This window comes from Anopheles funestus, chromosome X (assembly GCF_943734845.2).
Source record: "Anopheles funestus chromosome X, idAnoFuneDA-416_04, whole genome shotgun sequence".
Classification (NCBI taxonomy): domain Eukaryota; kingdom Metazoa; phylum Arthropoda; class Insecta; order Diptera; family Culicidae; genus Anopheles; species Anopheles funestus.
In genome coordinates, this window is record NC_064597.1 from 17,499,448 (window position 1) to 17,520,502 (window position 21,055).

The window sequence follows — 21,055 nt, forward strand, 5'->3', positions numbered from 1 at the left end:
CCGGATGGGATTTGATATCCGGTCCTGTCGCGTGAAACTGGCGTCGTTCCGGAAACATCGTTTACATGTTTTTCTATTGCTGGAGCATGTTGCAATATACGCAACAATGTGCGTAGATCTGTTTACACCAGACACGCGCGTCTACAGAGCGAACGCTGTGAAACAGAACGATGTTTTTACTTTGGCTTGAACACAGCTTAAGAATGTTACATTTTATTTGGAACTTGATATTCATAATATTATACCTTTAGGACAGCAACATGAGCAGCGAAATCCGAATGCGCATTGTTCAGGGAAATCGTGCCTACTACGGGCTCCACAAACTCCTGCGATCCAGAAGGCTCCAGCAACACACGAAATGCACGATATATCGCACACTGATACGTCCGGTAGTCCTCTACGGGTGCGAGTCCTGGACTCTGCTAACGGAGGATGCCAATGCACTCGCTATTTTCGAACGGCAGGTGCTAAGGACTATCTTTGGCGGTGTGTGCGAGCAGGGCGTGTGGAGAAGGAGAATGAACCACGAGCTAGCTGAGCTGTTTGGCGGTGCAGATATCCTGACGGTGGTCAAAGCCGGAAGGATACGATGGCTGGGGAACGTGATGAGGATGCCGGACTCATGCCCCACCAGGAAGGTGCTCGTCAGCGATCCGTTCGGCACGAGGCGGAGAGGAGCACAGCGAGCTCGTTGGCTGGTTCAGGTGGAGTCAAGCCTGTCGGAGATCGGCTGCAGCCGTGGATGGAGGACTGCAGCCCTGGACCGAGTTTCCTGGAAACGGATTGGTGATCAGACCGTGTCTACACGACGTGCTCGACCATGAGCAGGCCAGAAAAGAAGAAGAATATTATACCTTTATTTGAGTTCAAAATAGATTTATTTAATTGATACATATGGTATAAGTGCAGCTTATGATAAAAAATATCATAATATTTTATACTTTACTTCAAAGGTGTGGCCTATTACAACGCTGAAGAAGGATGTTCAAAATGTAAGTGTGAGGGAGAGTACAATTACGACGGTAGATGCGTTATTTTTAAGGCTATCAATGCGCCATTGAGAACAGACCAGGCATTTCGTAGCAACGCATATGGTAAATATGACAGGGAAGTGTCACCCTTTTCACCTCTAAAAAATTTTAATATTGTTGACGATGTAATTGTTGGAGATTCACTTCATATATCAGATCTTTGATTAACACGCAGATTACTTTTCGGTTTTAGAGATGGAAGATTAGGTCTACAAACCAAATGGTCAGATAACCAAATAAAAACAATATCCTCTCAAATTTTAAATGTTAAACTTCCTCATGAGATACCTAGAAAACTTCGACCATTAGAAGAACTTAAATATTGGAATGGTACACAATAACATAGCTGCTTCAATTACTTAAGCATTAACATTTTTAAAAAACATTTACCTCATGAACACTATGAGCACTTCAAACTTTTGTTTTGTGCCATAGTCTTGCCATCTTCTGAAGTTTACCGTAATAATTTGGAAGTTGCAGGCGACATGAACGTAAAGGATTTAGAAAAGCTGTACGGAGAAAAATGTTTAACCAGCTATGTACATAACTTGGTTCATATGCCATCTGAAGTTAAAAAATTTGAACCTTTACTGTCGCTGACGGAAATTATGTCCTTTTTTGGAACCGCTGTCTGCGCTCAAAAAAGGTCCCTAGCTTAGGAGAATAGTAGCAGGAGAGCGGACTTAGCCGCTCTCAACGTAAAGATAAGCTAGGAGACTAAGCTTACCTCTCTCGCATCGCTTCACCGTGAAGTGAGAGGGAAGTTAAGCGTCTCTGTCTGTCTCGCTTGCTCCTGCAGGCGCAGACAGATAATGCAAGGATAATGCGGGGATCGGCGCGAAAAATCCTCCCCAAAATTATAAGATTTTATTAAACAAATTAGGGAAATACTTGAAGATATAATTACAGGAAATTAGATAAATTTTACATTGTTACAGGAAATAATATTATGAATAAGAAGTAGGGCGAAAGGGTAAAGGGTTAAGAAACGCGAAGAACACACGGTTATGTATCGCCGTCAAGGAAAAGTATGTATCGCTAAAGCAGCATGTACGATTAAAAGGGGGCTACGGGGAGGTAGCCCTAAATAAAGACAAGCTTTCTCACAACCGGAACAAAAAGCCTTTTTATTTCGGTTGGCCGCGGATAAATTAGTTTAGTTTCTACCTTCTCTCACCCTCGGTCGGAGTTTGATACTCCGGTCCGAGAGCTCAACACGGGTTTATCGCCCTGCTGTGCTGGGAACATTTACCTTCTATTTCAACTTAGCCATTTGAAAATGCTTGCGGCTAATTAAAAAAACAGCTTCGCAAAGGAGATAAACATATTCAACAAATAGTGAATCGGCTGTCGGAGTTAGAAGTGTTTAGTCACAATACTTGTACTACGAAGAATAAAGAATTTGCAATAGCCAATAAAACTAAACCAAATGGGTCGACCATGCTACAGATGGCTAACTACAAACGTTTTTGACGAGAGACAATCAAGTTTTAAATACATTAAGGCTTCGGAACACCAAAAAAAGATATTTATATATGGACAAGAAATATCTAACACAACTGATTTTTTTGTATCTCCATTTCTCTTTCGTAAAATTCAAAAATTTCTTGGTAATCTGACTAATTTATCGGTTCATGGGGCTGTTAGTCACCCCGAAAATATTAAATGTAAATTAGTTGCAAATGACTAAGATGAAAATTCCGATTATATATTCATTCTTTTAATACATACATTATCCTAGTTTCTTTTCAATTATATGACATTCTTCTTCTTGGCTTTAACGACCTTACAGGTCACGCCGGCCATTTTTGGCTTTCTAGATTTATTTTACCATCCACTACGAAACGGATGAAGGAATGGTCTCGCTACCAGTATCGGCAGGTGTCCCGCAGGGTTCGGTTCTAGGACCAACACTGTGGAATGTTATGTACGATGACCTTCTTCGTTTGGAGCTGTTCGGAAAGCGTGCGGACATTATAGGGTTTGCTGATGATGTGGCGTTCACCCTTATAGGGAGGGACCCGCAAGAAATCAGCAACCTTGCTACGAGGAACCTGGAGATGATCGAGCGTTGGATGGATCGAGTGGGATTGAAGCTGGCCCATCAAAAGACCGGCTACATGATCTTCTGCACTCATCACAACCCGCAGGTAGGTCAACTACGTGCGGGGGGACACACGATCGTATCCACGGAATCGCTCAAGTACCTGGGGGTCGAGCTCTGCCGCAAACAGCATCACGGTCGGCATTTGGAGAAGGTCTGCAGCAAGGCATCACGTATCACGAATGCCTTGACCGCTCTGATGCCGAATAAGTGTGGCCCAAAAAGCAGCAGAAGGAGACCCTTGGTTAACGTTGGGAATAGCATTGTCCGTTACGCGGCACCATCGTGGGGACGGACGCTTCTTCAGAAGGACGTTCAGCGGACCACGGTTCAGAGGACGCACCGCACAGGAGTTCTTCGAGTGGCCAGTGCCTTCCAAACGGTCTCCTACGATGCCGCTTGCGTGGTCGCAAGCACTATCCCGTTAGTCCTTCTCCTTGAGGAGGACATCCGCTGCCACGACGAAAAGGTAGCGAGGGGAAGTCCAGGACCAGACATACGAAAGCGGCAAAGGGAAGAGACCATGGGACGCTGGCAACAACAATGGACAGCCGGAGCGGGGCAGCCGAGATCGCCGGGGATGAAGACGAGGAGAATTATCTCGGACATTATATCCTGGGCAAATCGCAAGCACGGAGAAATTGATTTTTATCTCTCTCAACTCTTTACAGGGCATGGGTTTCTCCGGAGCTACTTCGCTTAAAAAGGCATCCTCGACGGCTCGCCAAACTGCCCGGTGTGTGAACACCAAGTGGAAGATGTCGACCACGTAATGTTCCACTGTCCACGGTTTGCTCGAACCCAACACGAGATGCAGCAGCAGAGCCACACCCGCTTGACGATAGAAAATCTTGCAGCGGAAATGTGTGCCAACAGCAACACGTGGGAAGCAGTCCGGACCGCCGCAAGGACCATCTTCAGAAACCTCCAAGTGAGATGGAATGAGGAAAGTCCACCTACGGCCAGACGGAGACGACAACAACGACGGCGGAACACGGAACAAACGGGACCGCACCAAAGGATGACGACAACGGAAGCAGCAGCAGCAGCAACGAGTAACCAGAGCAGCAGCAGGAGCTAGACACCACCGGAAGTAGCGGCTACGGACGGGCGGAATCAAGCAGCAGCAGCGGAAGGAAGGCACGAAGCAGCAGCAGCAGCTGAGACAACTAGGACGGATGACGCAGTGGCAGCATTGGAAAGCAGCAGCGCGTCAACAGGATGGGTGCATCGCACAAACGTTCCTGCATGGAGTACTACGCACATCAAGCGCATCGGCAGGGTTCGGATCAGGTCGAGGAGTGGTTTAGTTGGGGTCCCATCGGCTGCCGAGTCCGCTCCACGGGCCCAGCGTCACGATGAATCCCACATAACCCATCTCGGAGGGATTGGTTTGTAGCCGCAAGCCGCCCTTCGAGGTGGGTACCTTTTGAAGGTTCCCTCTCCGTTAACAAAAAAAAAAAAAAAGATTTATTTTACCACGTAGCCGGATAGTCAGTCCTTGCTACGAGGGGACGATCCGGAACCGTGAGGTTAATAAATTTGAGGCAATTATTCGGGAGCCTTATCCAATGCCATCCCTTGAGAAGATATGGGTGGACATACCAAGTAATAGTGGCAAGTTATTTTTCACTAAGTTGGACAAAAAGAATGCGTATTTTCATGTAGAACTTCACGAAGAAGTGTGGCATCTGACAACGTTAATGACTGCCAACGGGTTGACGCGGTTTCGGAGATTGCCTTTTGGACTATCTTGTGCGCCAGAACTGTTTCAGAGCGTCATGGAAAATTTGTTTGCAAAATGTAAAAATTTGGTGGTATACATAGATGATGTTCACGTTTATGCGCGATCGCTAGAGGAGTTAAGAGAACTGGTAAAGGAGCTGAAATCGGTGATTAGGGAGAGTGACTTGATGATTAATGAAGGAAAAACACTAAACGACCAAGAAAAGATAGATTTTTGGGTTTCACAATCGATGATAGAGATATACTACCCACAAAAGACAAGATATCGGATATTTTAATGGTTGGAAGGCCAAAGGATGTATCGGAACTACGAAGTTTCTTATGCATGATTACTTTCATTAGCCCGTTCATAAATGGGTTTTTTTAATATTTTTTTTTATTAAAAAAGAAAAGAAAGAAAAATTAACTTATGTACTAGATTATAATAGAAATAGGTGGAACACAAAAGAAAAGGAAAAAAAAACAACAGAGGACTCACAGGTAACATAGGTTACAATGAACATTGAAGGACTTCTTCATCTATCACAGCATTATTGTTTCCAATAATGTGGATGATGTATGTGAAATTTACTGTTAGCTATAATTTTTAAATGTTACATGAATTATCTTTGAACTACGACGAAGGAACTTAACCACGAATTATAAACACACACTACTTGACGCTATAAGGATTGACATTAAGGGACAATTAGGATGAACTATAATGAACTTTGCATGTAAAATGAACTCGGACAAATGAATAAACAGTTGCAATCAGAACGGCGCCAAGACTGCACGGGTTTCTTTTCTATACATTTCTTACCGCGATATTTTCCAGTTTTCGAGAGTTTTTCTCACATTTTTGGTCCTTCGAACCGGATCGTAGTAAAGAAAGTGTATTTTCGGTCATCATCCTGCTATCAAGGGTGAATTTCGGTTCTTTCGGAAAAGTGCAGTTTTAAGTGACGCTTCGCGCCATCGCTTGCGCCCCGCTATCAAGGGCAACGGTCTTTCACGCGCCATCATTTAAATTTCGCGCCATCGCTTTCGTTTGTTCGTTTCGTTCGTGTTTCGAGTAAAGTGTAAAGTAATAAAATGGACAAGAAAATCAAGGCTTCGCAACTCAAAAAGAGGATCGCAGTGGAAGGCCTCAAGACGCTGGAACGGTTTCAAGCGGAGTTTGTGCCTGAATTTGCAAGCCAGATTCCAGAAGCTTTGGAGGATTTGAACAGGCACAAGTCAGGGTTTTTCAACTCGATTGAGAAACTCGAAGAGCTGGATGAAAACGACGCCAGCATCGAGGCATACATCCATGAGAGGAGTGCTTTTGAGGATCGTCATCGGAAGCTGAAATCATTCCTACGGGAAAACCAACCTAAGGAAGAGGGTACGCTAAACGACACGGCGGGTTTGGCTTCCTCGACGCTTGCCTTTTTCCGGCCAAACGCTTCTAACCTACGTCTGCCAAAGATCGAGCTTCCAACGTTTGATGGAGACCATACAAGATGGCTTTCGTTCCGAGATTGGTTCACAGCCATGATCGACGCGTCTGCAGAACTTCCCGCCATCGCTAAGCTCCAGTACCTGCTTTCATCGCTAAAGGGAGAAGCAGCTTTACCCTTTGAGCACACCCCTTTAACATCCGACAACTATCCAGTTACGTGGGCGGCACTTCTGAAGCGGTACGATAATTCACGGTTGTTAATTCGTGAATATTATCGTAAATTGCACCATCTTCCAGGTGTGCAATCGGTGTGCGTCGACAAGCTTACGCATTTAGAGGACGAATTCACTCGCTTTGTCAACGGATTGGTGAAGCTGAAGGAACCGGTGGATGCATGGGACACGCCGCTTTCGAATATGCTGATGATGAAGCTGGATCGTGAGACGCTGCTGGCTTGGGAAAAACATTCCGTGTATTTCTCTAAAGATAGGTACAAGGATGTGATCGCTTTTGTGCAGGATCGGATCCAGATCCTAAAATCAACGAATGATTTTGCATGTGAGCAAATTGGTAATGTAAGAAAGGTGGCCGGCAATCATCATCAGTCAGTGCAAAAAAGGTTCATCGCAAATGCAGCTGCATCAAACGCGACACTTTCCTCACCCCCGGCTCATTCTCAGCAACTGAAGTGTCCCTTAGCATGTACCGACGCTCATCTTCTACGCAACTGTCCGATATTCATCGCTAAGGATGTTCAGCAGCGACGAGATGTCGTTACGAACAAGCACCTGTGTTGGAATTGTTTGAGTGGCACTCATCACGTCAAATCATGCAAATCTGATTATTCGTGTAGAACGTGCCGTCAACGTCATCATACACTTCTGCATATCACTCCGGCCACAGCAGTTACCATGGCAGCACATTTGGATGACGATAAGGTGTTTCTAGAGACGGCACAGATTGTGATTCGAGATGATTACGGTAATGAGCATGAGGCAAGGGCTCTACTGGATTCGGGGTCCATGTCGAATTTCATCTCTGAGGAATGCGCTCGAAAACTATTGACCAACCGCAACAAGGTCAATATTGCTGTTTCGGGCATCGGAAATGCGGTGTTACATCAAGTAAGGGGTTCGATCGTCGCTACAGTTCGGTCCAAGAATCAACCCTTCGCTACGGAAATGGCTTTCTTGATTTTGGACAAGCCATCAGCTGCCATCCCTACTTCATTTTCGGACATCTCATCGTGGAAAATGCCAGATGTGGCATTAGCTGATCGCGCTTTCAACGTTCCGGGGGAAGTCGACATCATCATCGGAGGCGATACTTTCTGGGAACTTCACACCGGTCGCAAACGCTCTCTCGGTATGGGAAGACCGTGGCTGGTGGAAACCCATTTCGGTTGGGTGGTCACCGGAAACATTCATCATTCATCGCCTGGTCCGCGACTGTGTCATCTCGCAGCAAAGGACATCCCATTAGAAGACGTCATGCATCGGCCTTCGCAGAACCAAACGCTAGCAGAGGATCCTGCGCTATCGGTGGAAGAGGATGCATGCGAAAGACACACCGTTCGCTACTCATCGGGAAGGTATGTCGATCGTTTACCCTTTACCACCAATCCAGATGTCGTTTTAGGGGGTTCACAAACCACAGCAGATTGTGGACGTCGTTCCATGAAACGTCGTCTAAACGATAACCCTAAAATGAAGGAAGAGTACGTCAAATTCATGGTCGAGGACAAGCGGTGGGATCACATGAAAAAGGTAACCGATCCAACAGACGACGTGAAACGAGGACTACTCCCAGACAAAACACTAAATCGCCATCGTTGGTGGCACAAGCCACATTGGTCAAGCAGCAAGCGTGAAGCAGAGCGTCGGTTGTGTCGTCTGCCCCAGCAAGAGTCATTTTCGGATGAGCTGCACGACATCGAGAACGGTAGAGATGTACCGCGCAACTCAAAGCTGAAGTGCCCATCACCAATCATTGAGCAATCGGGAAAGCTGCGCGTTGGTGGCCGGCTTCGTAATATACAAGCGACTGAATCACGCTTGATCATGCGTTCGAAGGAGCTTCTTGGCAGGGTCGATCATGCTAGTGCAGTGGTCCCCAACCTATGGTCCGCGGACCACTTGTGGTCCGTGGCTTAAGTAGAAGTGGTCCGCGGAAGAAATTTTCGGTCGTTGGACCGATCATTTTAATACGTATTGTTTACCATTTCAAGCGTTTTTACGTGACGAAATTGTTCTACACCCCTCGATGTGCCAGATTGCGGACAATTACATTTTTTGCTAATGTTTTATTTAAAAAAATCCGTTCTTAGAGTTTCATGTGGGCCGCGATATACTTATGTCGAACAAGAAGTGGTCCGCGGTACTAAAAAGGTTGGGGAGCACTGTGCTAGTGTACCGCAGGTTGATAGGAGTTTGATTGCGTCAAACAGCGTCAGGAAACCAAATCGTAGGCATATCAAATCATGAAGCAATCCTACTAAATCCGCTTAGCATCAATTCAGAGGAGCTAGTCGATATTACACCTGAATAGTTTACAACAACAAACCACGCTACATTGTTTACACTTATAGTTGTCAGTACAACACACCAACATACACACATCTTCACTCATGCGGAATGTTAGCAATTAATCTGTTACATGAAATTCTAAAGCGAAAAGTAGATTAGTAGATCACAATATTGCATGAATTTTTAAAGAAGTTCCTTCTTTGGTGGCCGGGAATGTGAAATTTACTGTTAGCTATAATTTTTAAATGTTACATGAATTATCTTTGAACTACGACGAAGGAACTTAACCACGAATTATAAACACACACTACTTGACGCTATAAGGATTGACATTAAGGGACAATTAGGATGAACTATAATGAACTTTGCATGTAAAATGAACTCGGACAAATGAATAAACAGTTGCAATCAGAACGGCGCCAAGACTGCACGGGTTTCTTTTCTATACATGACGTTTGCAAACAAACGTAGGATTTGGATCCGCTTACTTTTACTAATATTCGTTAGTACAGGGAAGCGGAGGGAGAGGAATGTAGGAGTAAGCGCGGGATCGACGTGTTGGATTGCTTGCAGCAGAATATTCCAGGCCGATGACACTCTGGAACACAACGTGAATTCGTGTTCCAGTGTATCCACCTGGGAACACTCTGTGCAAGCTGATGAACCTCGGTTCATCCTCGCCATGAGCTCTCCATGCGTTATCTTGTAGTTTTCGCACCAAACAATACCGTTGAGAGATTTGTTGTCAGGAAAACTTGAATGGAAGCAAGTTCATCAAGAAGCATTTGAAGAGCTGAAGATGGCAACGGAAAACGATCTTATAAAAAGAGGGTATTTTGATGTAAACAATAAAACTATTCTGTATACGGATGCTTCACCATGGGGGTTAGGAGCAGTGTTGACACAAGAAAAGTATAAGGGGAAAGGAGAACTATAGCATGTGCTTCGAAAAGTTTGACTGACGTGGAGTGCAGATATCCGCAATTGCATCGAGAGGCGTTGGCAATAGTATGGGCCATGGAGAGGTTTGCATATTACCTGTTGGGCAGGAAATTTATTTTGCGATCGGACAGCGAGACTTTAATGTTTATTTTATTTTATTTATTTTTTTTTTTGCTCGGTTAGAACGGCCTGGCCGTATCAAGATTTATTTTACCAAGTAGCAGGATAGTCAGTCCATGCTACGGGGAGACGGTCCGGATGGGATTTGCACCCGGTCCCTGCCGTGTGGACGGGCGCCGTTTTTCACATGCACCACCGGGCCACCCCTAAGCTTTAATGTTTATGATCAAAGGGAAACATCGAAAGGACGTGGGTAAAAGGATTATGTCGAGAGCTGAAGGATGGTTCTTAAGGATGGATCATTTTGATCAAGGTCTGTGTAATATAGAGGTCGATGCATACAGTGTAAAATGACAGGATACCGTGGGAACATTTTTGACAGTTGGTTATGAAACTGTTTTGTAAACAATTGTTGCGTCTACTGTAATCATATTTTGATTGTTGCGGACAATTATACAATATACAATTTACAAATCCTCGCAATTTACTTTTTTTGAGTTTTATAAACAATTTGTTGTCTCATAAAGCACAGTGTGTAACGGGTGAGCAAAACAGTAAGAAAGTAATATAAAATCTGTCGAATGGAAATAAAATTGTTTTTTATTTTAGTATACAACATGGCATCGACCTGCGCTGCATCATTTTGCAAAAACAGTCGATATTTTGTTCAAAAATATGGTTTGGATGTGGTTTTCCATAAATTCCCGGCTGATTCTCTGCTGTTTCAGCGATGGGTTCAGTTTTGTAAGCGTGAACCATCCTGGACTCCATCAAAAAATCAAACGATATGTTCTTCACATTTTTTGAGGGAGGACTACCAATTACTTCGCTCTCCTAGTAAGGAAAATAGAGGAACGTTTAAGAAGTTGAAACCGTGTGGTAAGCTAACTTGTTATATTGAGAAATAATAAGATAAGATATTTTTGCCTTATTTCATGATTACTTTTTTACAGCTTTTCCATCAGTTCAAACTCCGCTCATGATAAATAATAAGCAAAGTATACATTCTGAAATTCATTCTAGTGTTAATATTACGCATAATAACGAAAGTGATATATCACAGAATCCTACAACCTATACTTCCTCATCCCAATCCATTGAAAATACTAATGATACAAATGGCACACGTTATACATGCCATTTCTGTATTGAAAAGGATTCCAACATTGTACAAATCAACACAGAGCTTCAGAAAACAAAAGCTAAAAACGTACAATTATTGGAAGTTAATACTTTTTTGTCCAAACAAATAGAAGCAGCTTTAAAAGAAGTAGCGCAGTACAAAAACGAAATTGTTTCTTTAAAATTGAACTTAAATCAGATGGAAAACACTGTGTTAACTGCTGAAAAATTCGAAGATAAGATGAAGACTGCTTTGAAATCAACACTAACATCAAATCAAATAGATTTAGTAACCCAAAAAAGCAAGCGAGTTAGGTGGACTAAGCTGGAAATCAGCAAATTTTTCACGCTTCGTTATTTTGGAAAGAGGTCGTATAAGTATTTGGCAACTGATTTGAATTATCCATTACCATCATTGTCCACGCTTCAGAGATACGCACGCAAGCTAAATTTAAAACAGGGAATTTTGGATGATGTGCTTATATTATTAGAAAATATTACCAAAGATTTACACATTCGTGATCGCGAGTGTGTGTTATCATTCGATGAAATGAAAGTTAACAAAATTTTGGAGTATGATCCAGCTTCAGATGAAGTTGTTGGTCCGCATAACTATTTGCAAGTGGTTATGGCAAGAGGGTTATTTAAAAATTGGAAACAACCCATCTTCATTGGGTTTGACCAGCAAATGACCAAAGAAATTTTATTGCTTATCATCAGGCGCCTAAGTGATATTAACATTAATGTTGTTGCTGTAGTCAGCGACAATTGTCAGTCCAATATTGGATGTTGGAAGGATTTGGAAGACCATAACTATTCCAATCCTTATTTTAGACATCCAATAACTATGTGCAATATATATGTTTTTCCTGACGCTCCTCACTTGTTGAAATTGATTAGAAATTGATTGCTGGATACAGGATTCGTGTACAAAGAAAAAATTATAAAGTCTGATTTGTTATTTGATTTGATGGCGAACAGAAACGAATCGGAATGTACACCGCTATTTAACCTTACCAAAAATCATTTAATAATGACACCACAGGAACGCCAAAATGTTAGACGAGCGGCACAGTTGCTCTCCAGAACAACAGCTATCTGTTTAAAAAGATATTTTCCAGAGAACAACGACGCTGACGAATTGGCAGTATTTATAGAAAAAGTTTTTATGTGGTTTAATGTGGCAAATTCACGCTCTCCCACCGCTAAGCTTCATTACCAAAGATCGTACAATGGCAATGAAAACCAGATTCGAGCACTAAAAGAAATGTTTGAAATGACAGAGAATATGACTGCATTAGGGAAAAAAAATATGCAGGTTTTTCAAAAATCCATCCTCATGCATATTACATCGCTTCAGCTGTTGTACGATGATATGAAAGAGAAGCATAACATCAAATTTATTTCTACATACAAGGTAATTATTATTAAAAGTTAATATGTTATTTATATTGTACATAATTAAACTAAATATTGATTATTTTTTTATTAATTTTCATTACAGCTCAATCAAGACGTTTTAGAAAATTTTTTTTCTCAATTACGCCAAATTGGTGGTGTGTATGACCATCCGTCTCCATTAAGTTGTACATACCGAATTAGAATGATGATTCTTGGTAAGTCACCTACAATATTAAATAATCATTCTAGTCAAAGGAGCGATGAGGAGGACGAACAAAAAGAAAAATTTTTATCAGCTACAGTATTCTCTGGTGTGGATTTTGTACAAATTCTCCCAGATATTAAACATATGGAAAATGTTAATGTTATTTGCCAAGGCATGGATGATAGCAGCAATGCATCTGATCTAGTCAGTACCGTTAGTAGTGAACAAATTGTTCATACGGAACAAGAAAGTGATGGGTGCCAGTATGTAATGGGTTACATAGCAAATAAATTTAGCTCTAAGTATCCTTCATTAAAGTTAGGAGCTCAAACATTTAAAATCACCACTGACCACAGCTACTGCCAACCCCCGACCTTTGTTAGGCATCTGTCGTTAGGAGGTTTGTTTGAGCCATCTTACGAGTTCTTGGCTCAAGGAAATAAAATGGAAAAGATATTTTTAAAAATGAACACAGATGGAAACCTTCGCAAAACTAGAGGAATTGTGGCTAAAATCGCCAAAAACATACAAAAACAAGTGCCAGATTTACCTTTAGAAATAATTCGTTCTTTTTCAAAACAACGAGTGATTATGAGGATACGATATTTGAATTTAAAACGAGTCTCTGAAAATATGATGAAGCCAAAACGAAAATATCCAGATCCACATGCAAAACAAGCAAAAAAAATGAGAAAAATAACGAATTGATTGGCATTTTTCTACATATTATTTATCGGTAGTTTATTAACTTACGTATAGCTTTATTTATTTATTTATTTTTTAAATTCAATATTTATATATGTATATATATTATTTATTTATTTATTTATCTATTTATTGATTGATTTTATTATTTATTTACTTATTTATTTATATTGTATTTATAGATTCAACTAGTTTAAGAAGGTTGCCATATTGTAGTTCCTCTCTCTAAATTTTATCATGCAACATTTTTAATTAATCTTCGAGCTGTAACCCCTTGCAAATGTATGCGGAACATTTGCATACCTTCTTGATTTTGTTGACTTTCGTTTCCTTTTCTTTGATAATATTTTTTAAATATGTTTGCACATGGATCCTTAACCTGCAGTAACTTTCATTTCAAACGAGTTTTTTTAATTTATAAAACTTGCGGTTGCCTTATACTTTATGCGATTCTTGTTTAATAATTCCTTCAAATATTAAAATTCCTTTCAAATAGGAATTCAAAAATGTTCTATTTTTCTTTTTTTTCTTTAGAAGATTAGATTAGATTAAGCGAATTTAAAATTATCATGAATTATAATTTCCTATTATCCAATCATATTATTATTGAATTACATAACACGATATCCATTATAAGAAACAAATTTAGTTTAGATTAGAGTAAAGCGAATTGAAAATTTTCATGAAAGAATATAGAATAGAAAGATTTACAGGAAATTACAAAGCTGGAAGTACTAAAACATAATATGTAATAAATATAAGTTTAAAGCCAATTAGTACGGCAACATTTTGGGTTATTTCTATGATTGTTGAATTCAAATATAACTATTACTTGAGATACGCCGATATGCCGCTGAAATATGCCGGACAAATATAGTTGGATGGATACATTGGATACATTCCCAGTGTGTATGCATTGCCGTTAGAAAAACCAACACACCGATTAACTAACAAACTACTTCTACCAAATCCGTAACAGATTTCTATGTTGGTTTTTTTAAATAATAAAATAGTTGTAAAAAAAATCCAGCGTTGTGTTCATTTACATCCGAAAACTTATATGGATTTGTAATAAACAGACATTATTTGACTGAAAATGGGAATGCTTTTCATTGCACTATGCATATTGGTACAAGCACAGCATTTAGTTAGTATGATGCGATTTGCTTCGGTAAGTTACTACCGAAGCTGCATCTTTGCACCTATATTCATTCAAAAACTTCTGTGGACGTATAACACGATGTCGCTATATTGTTATTATAATTGTTATAATATTTTTCTCTTCGAGCGAATTCCGAGTTATAAATTGGAACACGTTGACCTCCTTCTTCAGAGAGCACGATCCATCGCTTGCAGGTCTTTAATTGGGTTCCAGTTGTTCTCGACGATATCGGCACCGGTCATAAGTACACTTCTGCTTACTTACTCTAAAAGGGGAAGCTTTGCTGAGTGTCTAATATCATCTATAGATGAACCGTTGGCCAAGAACTTGCCCACAATCATCTAATCGCCTGGATGGAATGGAGAAAGTACCACCTTAGGATTATTGCACAGATATGAAAAATATCTATAAATAGGTGTAAATTTCATACATTCCGCTGCTCGTGGTTGTTCGACAAACCGACGTAATGCAGCAGCTGAGAGGAAACAACTCGGTAGGGATTTTTCCACGCGGGAATGCAGTTCGCTTGCAGTGTTTTCTTGAGACCCATGTCCTTTCATATGATGCGTGCAATTTGTAGCGATTCAGGAAACATAACCAGTTTACACCAAATTAGGAACAGCTGCGCACTTCTGCATTGATCTTTACCGGTATCTCAAAGTCTGGGATCTGGAACAACAACTGTTCGCTTCTAGCGGTAGAACATACGAAAGAAACACTTTCCTCGCATTCTATATAGAGGTTCTTGATAATCTTTTAAACACTTTACGAGGAAAACTGAAACAATTTATAACATCGCTAAATTACTTTTATCACTGAAAACATACCTACCCTTTGATTGTGCTAAACTAATGTTTGTAAACAGTTTCTGATCTAAACGTCAAAAATCGTTTCAAAATGCCGGACATGACATGTGCTAAGACTCGACCTCTATATTACACAGACCTTGATTTTGATTATACGTTTGAACACGTAGCAGGGAAGGAGAATATTGCGGACGCGGCGTCTCGGATAGGCGAAAAGCGAGATGATCCGCAGTTTGGGAGTGTAAGGGAGTCACATGAGTTGTGTATGGTAGAAACCGAGATTAATAGTATCAGTGAAGATTTATTAGCGGAAACCGCGAAACAGGTGCAGGAGGAACAGTTAAAGAACAAGGAACTGCAGGCTGTGATACAGTGGTTAGCTAAGGAACAGAGGTGGCCAGACGAAATTGTTAGGTTTCAACCTTTAAAACGCGACATGTACGTCCAGGATGGAGCATTAATGAAGCAGGAAAAGTTGGTATTGCCTTCAGTTCTACGTAAGAGGGCGTTAAGTTTGGCACATCGAAGTCACCCAGGAATGTCAACAATGAAGAACTGTCTGAGGCAAGGGTGGCCCAACATGGATCGTGAGGTTGAAATTTTCTTTAAAAGTGCCCGGAATGCCAACTCGTCAAAGGAGATAGCCACCCACCCCCAAACACTTTTACGGCGATGCCAGCGAATCCGTGGGATTATGTGTCGATGGATTTGTCATCAGCATCTGATGCGTTACATTGGAAGGCGTTGGTGCTTACTGACAATTATTCGAGATTCCTGGTTGCAGTTCCCATGGAGCGGACAGATACGGAAGCGGTGAAAAAAGTAAACCGAAGGATTTTTAACACCTACTATGTACCAAAGACATTGAAAATGGATAATGGACCTCCGTTCAATAGCTCGGAGCTGCAGACTTGGTTAAGAGAAGTGTGAGAAGTGAAATTGATTCATTGTACACCATTGAACCCAACGGAAAATGGTCTAGTGGAGCGAAATATGCAGGGGTTAAATAAGATTGCAGCGATAGCAAAGGTAGGGAAACTGAATTGGAAAGAGGCTTTGGCGGACTATGTAGCGGCATACAACTCATGGCCGCATCACGTAACGAAAATTCCTCCCGCTGAGTTAATGTTTGGTAGAGCGGCCAAATATGAAGGTAAACTCGAGACAGGCGTTATGAATAAGCGAATAGCTCGTTATTCTAGTATGCGGTATAATTATCCATTTTATATTCATTATATTCGTTTCCTGTAAGGGGAGGATGTGGGATCCTAGAGATGTGTGCCACATGGGTTATGAGTGTTGGATGAATGAGAGCCGAGAGTCAGTCAGGATTGGAACATAAATAAACGAGGTTGTGCCTGATTACCCAAAAGGAATGTGTTGGTTAACTCGAGTGGTAGACGGAATATCACATTATAGTGCCAAATTTAAACCAGGACGAAGAAGGTATTGAATTGGTTGACTACACATATGCTGACGACTGGTCTTCCGAAGATGGTGATCCTGATACCAACGATAGTGATGCTCTATTTCCAAATATCGAAAACATGCCATTGATCGAGGGAATTCGTTACTGGGCACTTTCTACCAACGCGCCACATAGTTCCGTAAATATCTTATTTAAACTTTTCAAAAAGGCCAACGTAAAATTTCCTTTAAATTCAAGAACGTTGTTAAGGACCAAACGGAGATTGGTTAAGATCACGTAGGTTGGTGGTGCACCAGTCAAGCACCAGTAACGGCAGCAGCAATATATTGCTGTACAGGCAAGCCCGCCAATGTTGAGGATTACCTCCGGTCAATCGTGGAGGAATTGAATAACCTCATGACACACGGCATTACAATCAACGGAGAAGATGTAATCGTTATGCTACGTGAAATTGTTGCAGATACTCCTGGCAGATGTTTTATTAAAGGTAAATTATTGCTCTATCGCAAGGACATACTTGTAATGTAAGATGCAAAACATAACATAATTGATGAAACGTTCTTGTTGACATTCTATCCCAGTTATTTGAAAAAAAAATGTTATCTAAAGTTGCCTAATTTTGTTATTATACTAACGCTCACCAACCTGAATCTCTCTTTGAACAATGAGGCTTTAGAGACAACGCATATCCAGAACATGTTATAAAATCGACGAAAACTTTTAGATGTGGCAGGTATCAACATTATCAAGGACGTAATGTTGTAAATGTGTTGCGTGTGTTCTGACAAAATCGTGTGTTATGACAAGATTATAGCAACTAGGAATTACGATCATCACCGCATAACCCTAAGTCGAAACACTATGAGGAGTCGACATAAGGGTCGACATAAGCGACACATTATAAATAAGGGAGAAAGGCGCGCTTTCGTCCTCTCTTGCAACAAACAGACGAAGAATAAAGACAAATTTGTGCCTTCTCAAGTTGATAGGAGACCAACAAAATCTTTAAGTCGTTTTCTTCACAACAATTGCGGACCATTTAACCTCATGGATTTTGGCGTCATGAAAAGGTTACTTATTGGTTGGCGCGGTGGAAAACTTTGCAAAAAACAGTGGTTGGATCGTCAAATAGCAAACGATTCAGAGCTGCTGGAAAAGATTTCATTACCAATCGAAATCCACCGCAAACTACGATACTGGAAGGGATCAGAGTGCGCATCATTCCTTCACTACGCATCAATAGTGATTTTGAAGCAGCATCTTCCTGAATCTATGTATATCCATTTCATGTTGCTATTTTGTGCAGTAACTTTGTTCTCATCCGCTGTATACGAAGATAAGTGGCAATTCGCCGGACAGACTATGAGAAAGTTTACGGTGAAAGGTACGTCAACAGTAACGTGCATAATTTGCAACATGTCTATGAAAAAGTGCAACGATTTAGATCATTATCATCAATATCTACATACCCATTCGAAAATCAATTACAACACTTGAAAAAATCATTACGAAGTGGGTGGAAGAATTTAGAGCAGGCAGTTAATCGCCTTTCTGAATATGAGGAATTTAATCTGTCTAAAGCTCCGGTCCAAAAGTATCCTTCAGTTTCAGAGAAAGGCAAAATAACAACTGTTTATGTGTGCCCTCGCTTTCTGCTTCGTAACAATCCCAGAAACTGTTAGTTCTTAACTAAAGACGAAACTGTTGTGAATTTTAACGGAGCCAGCCAAAATTATGACGGCAACATAAACATCAAAGGCCATAAACAAAATGTTCAAGGGTTGGTTATCAACGACCCGATGAAATCGAGCGAACTGTCAATTTATAAAGGATTCAAAATTATTTATCAGACACTCCGCTAGATATTTTCATCCAAGAAAAAAAATGTAACTCGGTTGCGGTACAATTAAATCGAAACCACGTGGTAATATTTGTGACATTAGTCCATACATTAGTAAAATAAAATATAAATCTTTGAATAGTTTTCCCGAGTTTTTTATTTAACAATTAACTCAAAAACAAATTCGTGAAACATAATTCGAAAAGAATCTTTTTTCTTTTACTTGGTTAGTACGGCCTGGCCGTAACAAGACGTATTTTACCACGTAGCAGGATGGTCAGTCCATGCTACGGCGAGAGGGTCCGGACGGGATTTGATCCCAGGTCCTGCCGCGTGGACCAGCGCCGTTTTTCACATGCACCACCAGGCCGCCCCAAGAGAACAATTCATGTAAATAAAAGCTAACTCTAAAAACATAAAATTCCTGCAAAAATTCTATATCATTCCTAATCAACTTAACTTATATCTTAGAAGTTTATAATGCTACATATGTAATCCTGATTAATTATTCTTTTACTTTAAAATGTTTGAGCATCCTCGCCTAAATGGACACGCGCAGGGGCATGGTTTAACTTACTTTTTAAGAATTAAGCTAAATAGTCCGAACTTATCATTAATTTCATTAAAAACTATAGGAAGTAATGAAAAATTAAACTGTTGGTAAATGTACGTAGTTCTATTTTTTGTTCCTCTTTAGCTCGACCTGTCCAACTACATTTAGCAAATTAAGTTTTTGTGAAAATCAAATCTAATAAATTGTGCAGGCGTCTTTTTGTGTTTCAGTCTGAAACCTGCGCATGCAACCAACCAATTGTGCTTTAAAACACTATCTAATTCTAATTGTTCGTCGAATCTATGTAAATCTACTTCTGTCTTTAATGGCTCCAACACAAATTCCGTCCTTGGAAGAAGTCCTTCTCTTGGACGACTAGCTGCCACTACTTTATTGAGTGCTTCTGTGTGCCGAATCGAGTTTTTCAGCAAGGTGTCCATTTTGTTGTTCAGCTGAGTTTTGAGGAAACTAGCTCTTGGTCTTCCAAGGACTTTATTTGTTAGATGTAAAGCAGTTTCATAGCTATTGAAAATTCCTCTTGGTCCTCTTGTTTCTTATCAGTCGCTGAATTACTCATTTTTCGCTTTTTGTTGAACAAAAATGACAAAATATATGTAATCAATGAATAACACCCTGTACTTCTCAATTTTTTATCGTACCATTTGATTAGGGGTTTTTTTCCATGGCATTTTAAAAAAAGGCTAAAGTCTGAAATAAGGACCCACTCACGGTCACTCATCTGCATGCCAATTTTTCGTACTGGGTGGTTCGCAGGCTATGCAATGTGGCCTGAATTTGATTTTTTTTTTTCACAATTACGATTAAATTGTAAGGGGGTTTTCACGTATTGAAAAGTGATTTATTAATCGAGGAACCAGTTCCATACCCTGTTTGTGAAACCGTAAAATTTTCCTCATTTTTGGCCCAACTTTGCCCCATAACTTGGGCGGTATCCAACGGATCGCCAATCTTTCTTGTGATATGGCTAGATGGCACTTGTGCCTACATTACGTCCGTGCACCACTAATCGCTACCATGTCTCTGGCCAAAGCTATTCGCGAAAGCAACTGTTGCACTTTTTCGGGTTTTTGGTGCAATTTTCCTCATTTTTGGCCTAACTTTGTCCCACAATTCGGGCGGTATCCAATGGATTGCCAATCTGTGGTCTGGCCACAGTTCCACAGGGCATTTGGCCACAGGCCAAATAAATCTGACCTGTGGTTGATAGACGGCACCAATTGCTAGATTTTGTTCTACGACGGCCATGCCCTCAGGTGTCGGCTAAAGTCTCAAGACCCCCCCCCCCCCCCCCTACTCACGGGCACTTGGGCCCGTTGCCTTTTTTTAATTATGTTTCGAGACACAGCCAAAATGACACAGGCTGTCCAACTCGAAAAAAATCGAAATTACAAAGAGATGTCATCGAACTACGTAAAAACAAGCTAATAGCATTACAAACAATGGATCGACATTATTACTTGTAAGAAGTTGCATAAATCACGAGCTGTTACCTGGATTTAACTTGGACATAATTGAAGCAATTGGAGTAAAAATATGTACCCATAACACACCGTTAAAAATTACACCAATATACGTAGCTTTATAAAAGACATAAAAAAATTAACTAAAACAGCTAATAATTATTATGTTTGCGGAGACCTGAACGCACGACACAGATTGTGGAACTGCGTATCTTCAAATCAAGCAGGAAAATGCCTATTTGAGGAAATTCAAAAAGGTCAATTTTCATTATACTAGCCGGACTCTCCTTCTTATATTCCGTCAAATCCCTATTATTTGCCATCGACGAAAGATGTAATTTTAACAAACAATAATCTAGATATTTCCAAACCGATTACAGTACCAGAACTCGATTACAGTCCAGTTTCATTTCAAATCAGAAAAACATCCCCCATTAATAAAACTGACAGACAAGTATAT

At 40.7% G+C, this 21,055-nt stretch overlaps 1 protein-coding gene across 1 annotated transcript; it reads left to right on the forward strand.

Moving 5' to 3' along the window:
- The first annotated feature begins 5,955 nt into the window (after positions 1–5,955).
- Positions 5,956–9,515, forward strand: LOC125763892 (uncharacterized). The gene is made up of 2 exons (XM_049427571.1): positions 5,956–8,332; positions 9,457–9,515. The coding sequence occupies exons 1-2, from the start codon at positions 5,956–5,958 to the stop codon at positions 9,513–9,515; spliced, it is 2,436 nt and encodes an 811-aa protein (XP_049283528.1).
- The last annotated feature ends 11,540 nt before the right edge of the window (positions 9,516–21,055 follow it).